General features: G+C 41.9%; 2 protein-coding genes across 2 annotated transcripts; both read left to right on the top strand.

The window, feature by feature from the left end:
* Nucleotides 1–1,366: 1,366 nt before the first annotated feature.
* LOC144976574 (uncharacterized) lies at nt 1,367–5,296 on the top strand. The gene has a single exon (XM_078920868.1). The coding sequence runs from the start codon at nt 1,367–1,369 to the stop codon at nt 5,294–5,296; it is 3,930 nt and encodes a 1,309-aa protein (XP_078776994.1).
* A 218-nt stretch (nt 5,297–5,514) lies between these two features.
* Nucleotides 5,515–6,348, top strand: LOC144976573 (uncharacterized). Its single transcript, XM_078920867.1, has one exon. The coding sequence runs from the start codon at nt 5,515–5,517 to the stop codon at nt 6,346–6,348; it is 834 nt and encodes a 277-aa protein (XP_078776993.1).
* The last annotated feature ends 331 nt before the right edge of the window (nt 6,349–6,679 follow it).

The following is a 6,679-nucleotide window of genomic DNA, read 5'->3' as shown; positions in this document are numbered from 1 at the left end:
TGCCTTAAGCCCCCCATAGACGCCGACATCCGCTGGTAGCGGGACGGATGACCTAGTCGCTGTGACCCGATCCCTGCGTTTATCGCAGATGATTTTTGCCCACATACGGGGAGATATTTTTTTAGGCGATCGGCGATCGGGGGCGTGGCAGTATAAAAAAGTGGACATATTTTTTCGGATTTTCGCTGTTTTCACATCGGATTCGTGATCAGCGTCAAATTTACAATAGATTTGATACTAATAACTGTGTGTTTACTCCAAAAAATGGTGAAATTAGAAATAAATTTTAATTAATAGTGAGGCTACGATCCCAGTTACTGTCTGTTATTCTATCTTTCGTCTTGCGCACAATAGTGATTACTTCTCACTAAATTATATCAATTAGACTGTTGAAGGAACGAAATTGACATCATTCCACTCTTTGTTATTGTATTAAGGCAGTCATTTTGGTAATTAGTTCTCACTAAATTATATCAATCAGACTTTTAACTTTCAAGGTTACTTGTAGTTTTGTGTGACGGTACGTTATTTCCGACTGGTGGATGTTGTGAGCATTTTACCTAAACTCATAGCATCAATAACCGTCCAAGATATTCCCATCATATGTAGCAATAGCTATAAGAGAGAGAGAGAGAGAGAGAGAGAGAGAGAGAGAGAGAGAGAGAGAGAGAGGAGAGAGAAAGAGAAAGAGAGAAAAATTTACTTGCGCTATATATACCGCTATATTCAATAAAGGTGCTCAAATCACTTTATAAGGGTCTTTGGCCAACATAAAAACATGTTAGACGAGACATGACTGTTAAGCGATATTGCAATTGTTTCCCGACAGAGACGACGCTGTAAACAGCGAGGTACTCATTTTAACAGTGAACAAGGTGAGAGAATGCGAGTAGAGAGCCTTTTCCAAGGACTCAATTATGCGCCACTCAGAGTGTTGTATATTTTCTTACGCCATTTTCTTTATTGCAACAAAGAGCAGGAATTATCGGGCAATTTTCACAGATACCAAAAAGCCCGCAATTTGTTGTGTATTTTGAACGGAAGTAATCTAGAGAACGATGACGTGAGATAGGTTGGATTTCTTTGGTGACTGTCAAAGAGGAAGCATCATGTTTTATTTGTAAACAACCTTGCCTGTAAATAAAGTGTTTAAAAGTATCTTTGGAGACTCAGTTCAATTTATTGACTAACATTTTGGTGCCGAAACCCGGGATCCTCTAGATTTTCGTTAATTGGACTGTGTGTTTTGTTTGAGAAGAAGCAGGCAAGTAGATATTCAGTTGACAGTCGTTGGTTTAATTTTCCTCCATTGTTGTTAGAAGAGGCGACGTAGTGTCCTCCAGTGTATTCGATACCACTAGTTAGTATGGAAGAAGCGAAAAAACGCAGGTCTGCGACGAAAGGATGGCTTTCACGTGAGATTCTGAATCTAAAACAGCTTGTTGCCAGATTCGACGTTTCTTCAGCTGAATTGGCCGACGCATTGGCAGATTTTAAAAGGCGACAAGATAAGTTAACATCAGTGCAAGAAGAACTCGAACTGTTGTTCCTTTCTGAAGAGGACTTGCAGCGTGACATTGAAAATGAACATTCATTCCTACTTGAGTGCAGATCGGCTAAGGCGGCTGCAGAAATGAAACTAGTTGAGATTCAGACCTCCATGGAACCGGAGCGCAGTGTGAACGCTAACAATAGTGAAACGCAGGACAATGGATCAGGGCGTTTTAATCCTAGTGCAGCAAACTTGCCAAAAATACAACTGGCAGGTTTTTCGGGGGATTACACTGAGTGGCCTTCGTTCTTTGATTCGTTTCGAGCGCTTATTGATGAAGCGACGCTATCTGATATCACCAAGTTTTCGTATCTGCAATCACTGTTGTCGGGAGAAGCCCTTTCGTGTATCAAAGGACTAAGTTTGACCGGAGAAAATTATCGTCACGCACTTAAAATTCTTCGACAACGTTACGATAGAAAAGAAAAAATAGTTTTCGACCATATTCAAAAACTTCTGGCAACTGAGGTCAACGTAAGGAATGTGAAAAATATGTGGACTTTTTACAACCTAGTTCAGTCACACATTCGGAGTTTAGAGAACTTTGGAATTTCAGGGGGACAGTATGGGGTAATTTTGACACCCCTGATATTGAGTCGACTGCCAAGTGATTTTCGTATGGAATGGGCCCGGACGAGCGACAAACGAGAGTCGGACTTACTCTTTTTGATGGATTTTCTCCACGGCGAAATTCAAAGACGGGAACGTTCCCAACATTTCAATTTACCACCAACACACGAAAAAGCAAGGGTGGCAGTGGCGTACGAGAAAAGGAAGAACACTGCGTCTGCGTTGATGACAAGTGAAAAAAGAGACAATCAGAATCGTGCTTGTGTTTGTCTTTTCTGTGGTAAAAGGGACAGCCATTACAGTGATAAATGTCCACAGCTGGCGGAAATGGACACTGAAAAAATTAGAGAGAAAACAAAGAACAGTAATCTTTGTTTCAAGTGTTTCCGGCCTTCACATTTGGCTAAGAATTGTAGATTCAAATGTTCGATTTGCCATAAAGGTCACCATAAGGTGTTTTGTTACCAAAATCAGAGTGCTGCCAAACAAAACACAAACAGAGCTGAAGACAGTGCAAATGAAAATGGGGGGTCAGGCAACTGCGTGATTTACGCCAAGTCTGAGTTTACAGGAAGACAGACTGTCATGCAAAGCTGCAAAATGAAAGTCAATTATGTTGACGTTTTTGTTTTGTTTGACAGCGCTGCTGATAAAAGTTACATCTCATCCTCCTGTGTGAAGAGTTTAAAACCCAAATTTATTGGTAAGGAGGAGACATCATTTTTCACCTTTGGTGGGGGCAGACCATCAGAAAAAAGAGAAAGAAATGTTTATGAAGTTTCCTTTCAGGGTCTGAAGGGAAAGCAGTCGAAAGTCTGTTTGACAGAAATTGGTGAAATTTGTGGCACATTATACAGGCCAGGGGTGAATCTTGATTGTCTTGCTCAGATTAAGTCTCAGGTGGGCTCAGATTTGGAATGGGGAGATGAGTATGACAAGGGTCAGAGATTGAGAGTGGATGTTTTGATTGGACTTGATAATTATTGGGAGTTAATAATACCAGGTAAGGTAATAAACAGTGAGATTGGACTTGTGGCTCAAGAGACCATTTTCGGTAAGTGGATCCTTTCTGGATCATGGCATTCCCCTGAAGTAAAGGGCAAAAACTCCCATTCACAATTTTTGACACTGGGTTGTGTAAGTGATAGTACAGTGAAGAAATTCTGGGAGCTTGAGGCAATTGGGATCTTGGATGATTCGAACCACGGGGTCAATGCAGAAGTAGGGAACCCCGTATGGGAAGAATTTAGGAAAAGTGTAAAGTTTGTAGATCAGAGGTATGAAGTTGCATTGCCATGGAAGGACGGGGTCATGAAGTCAGAGTTACAGAACAATTTTCAATCTGCAAAAAGTAGAGTTGAAAAGCTTGACAGGAAGCTGGGTGATGACACCAGATATGCTGATGTATTCAAAGCTCTTGAAAAGGAAGGAGTGATACATGAGGTTCCCTTGGACGAAATGCAGCCAGAAAACAGACCAGTTTATTACATACCTCACTATCCAGTAATCAAAGAAGAGAGCGTCACGACCAAGGTCAGACCTGTGTTTGACGCCTCATGCCGTGGATCGAATGGAATATCATTGAATGATTGCGTTCATGCCGGTCCCAATCTGTTACCCAATTTGGCCGATGTCCTCCTTAGATTTCGAAGATGGCCGGTAGCCCTGACAGCAGATATCAAGAAGGCATTTCTTCAAATTAGATTGAAAAAGGAAGACCAAGACGTACAGAGGTTTCTTTTGAAGGAAGGCCAAAACATGAGAGTGATGCGCTGTGAACGAGTGATCTTTGGATGTACCTCATCACCATTTTTGTTGATTGCAACAGTCAGACACCATCTCAACAAGTATGAGAAGTCAAGGATTCTGGAAGAGATGAAAGATAACTTCTACATGGATGATCTTCTCACTGGAGCAGATGACATTGACCAGGCATGTGAAATGCAGAAGACAGCATCCAAAATCATGTCAGAAGCAAACATGCAGCTGTGCAAATGGAATTCTAACAGTTTGGCAATAAAAGAAAGAGTTCAAAAAGATTTTAGAGATGGAGTCATGCCACAGAGTGACACAACCAAAATTTTGGGATTGAAGTGGAATCCGACGGCTGATGTTTTTGAATTTATGGGTTATCCTTTTCCAACAGATGTTGTGGTAACCAAACGGTTAGTTTTGAGTTTGATGTCCAGAATTTTTGATCCGCTGGGCTTCCTCGGTCCTTTCACTATAACAGCAAAGATTGTCTTCCAAGAACTCTGGAAATTGGGAGTGGAATGGGACGAAGAAATCCCAGACAGCCTAGAAAAACGGTTTTCAGCATGGATGCATGAATTGTCCATATTGTCGACATGGGCAGTACCAAGGTGTTTGGTGTTGTGCACCTGGATCAACAAGAAGAGTTTAGAAATGCATTGCTTTTGTGATGCGAGTGAAAAGGGGTATTGTACAGCTGTGTATTCAAGTGTGAAGGAAGAAGATGGACGACAGAGGATGACATTGGTTATGGCCAAGTCACGAGTGGCACCAGTAAAACAGGTCACCTTGCCTCGTTTAGAATTGTTGGGTTGTCTGTTGGGAGCCCGTCTCCTTCGTTTTGTAATGAAAGAATTACAACTGCCAGAGGAAACAAATTACAGATGCTGGACAGACTCGATGGTTGCTCTACACTGGATACGCAGTGATTCCTCAAAGTGGAAAACCTTCATTGCAAATAGAGTTTCTGAAATCCAACAACTTACTTCCCCCTCAAATTGGCAGCATTGCAAGGGATCAGAAAATCCTGCTGATTTGGGAACACGAGGAGTGACAGCAAATACCTTGATGCATTCGTCTGAGTGGATAAATGGGCCAACAGATTTTTTGGAGAAGGAAAGTCAAGAAGAGAAAATCCAAGATGAAGCGGAAGTCAACATGATATGTTCCTCAAAGTGCCAAGAGATGACACTACAAAGCAACACCCTTAGTGCAGTGCCTCTGCTACCGTTTGAACGGTGGGGAGGCTTCTCAAAGTCTATCAGAGTAGTAGCGTGGGTGCTAAGATTTATCAGTAATTGCCGTCAGAAAGCACGCGCAGATAGAGAATACTCAGAGTGTCTCGAGGTTGAAGAGATAGTTAAAGGGGAAGAGGGTGCTTTTGAGAACAGTTCCCAGCTCAGTATTTTTCTGAAGAAGTGAGACAAGTTCAATTGGGGAACAGGGTGACTAAGGGGTCTCCGTTGCGTAAATTGAATCCTTTCATTGATGAAGATGGTCTCTTGAGGTTGCAAGGACGACTTCAGTTTGCTTCAGCGTCATTTGAGTGCAAACACCCAATTATTTTGCCGAAATGTCATGTTTCAGAGTTATTGACAAGTCGTGAGCATTTAGAATCGAAGCACGCAGGTGTTCCACACATGATATCTTCTATCCGGAACGAGTTCTGGATAATCGGGTTGAGAACATTAGCAAGAAAAGTAAAAAGGCAGTGTGTCAGGTGCTCTAGATATGACTCTTTACCATGCCAACAGCCAATTGCTCCTCTCCCCAAGGAGAGAATTAGCAGATCTGAACCCTTTTCTGTAACAGGGGTAGACTTTGCCGGGCCTATATTTACCGCAGACTTTGTTGAGAAAAAGCACTACATTTGTTTGTTTACATGTGGTGTAACAAGGGCCATTCATTTGGAGCTTGTGGACAGTTTAACAGTTGAACAGTTCATGATGGCATTCAAACGATTTGTGTCAAGAAGACGTTTGCCAGTGACTGTTATGAGTGATAATGCTAAAACTTTTCAGTCAGCGTCAAGAAAATTGGCAGAAGAATATGGTGATAAAAGTCCCAAATGGAAGTTTATCAAACCTAGAAGCCCATGGGTTGGAGGAATTTGGGAACGCCTTGTCCGTTCTGTTAAGTCCAGTTTAAAGAAAAGTATCAGTACCAGATGCCTTACAAAATCAGAACTTATCACACTGTTATGTGAAATAGAAATGTGTGTCAACAGTCGTCCACTCACATTTGTTGGGGACACGCTAGATAGCTGGGAAGCTCTCACTCCTAATCACTTTCTTATTGGTGGAAACATGGCCGCCATGGGTTCGAACCTTAGCCCTGAGAGTGTAACGGCAAATGACTTGCGCCAAATGGCAGCATCGAGGTCAGAAGAGTTAGAGAAATTTGGTCTATTTGGAGACAGAGTTATATCAGAGAGTTACCTCATGCTCCTATGGCAAAAGCTAAGGGGAGTCTGAAACTGAACGATGTTGTTATCATCAGAGAAGACAATTGTTCAAAATTGTATTGGCCACTTGGTAGAGTGACAAAGCTAATTCCCAGTAAAGACAAGCTTATAAGAACAGTAGAAGTGAAAACAAAGAAAGGGTCGTTTATTAGACCAATACAAAGACTGCATCTTCTTGAACTAGAAGGCAGATGGTCTATGAGTGATGATACCGAGGCTGATTCACAGCGACCAGAAAGTAGTGATGGTTCGAACCTTCCTAAAGAAGTAGGAGTTAGTGTTGGACAGGAAAACTATGGAGTTCGAACAAGAGCAGGGCGCATCTTGAAGCCTAAATGTAT

This window comes from Berghia stephanieae, chromosome 7 (assembly GCF_034508935.2).
Source record: "Berghia stephanieae isolate SIO BIC M18660-M18661 chromosome 7, UCSD_Bste_1.3, whole genome shotgun sequence".
Lineage (NCBI taxonomy): Eukaryota > Metazoa > Mollusca > Gastropoda > Nudibranchia > Aeolidiidae > Berghia > Berghia stephanieae.
This window is presented reverse-complemented; position numbering and strand designations above follow the sequence as displayed.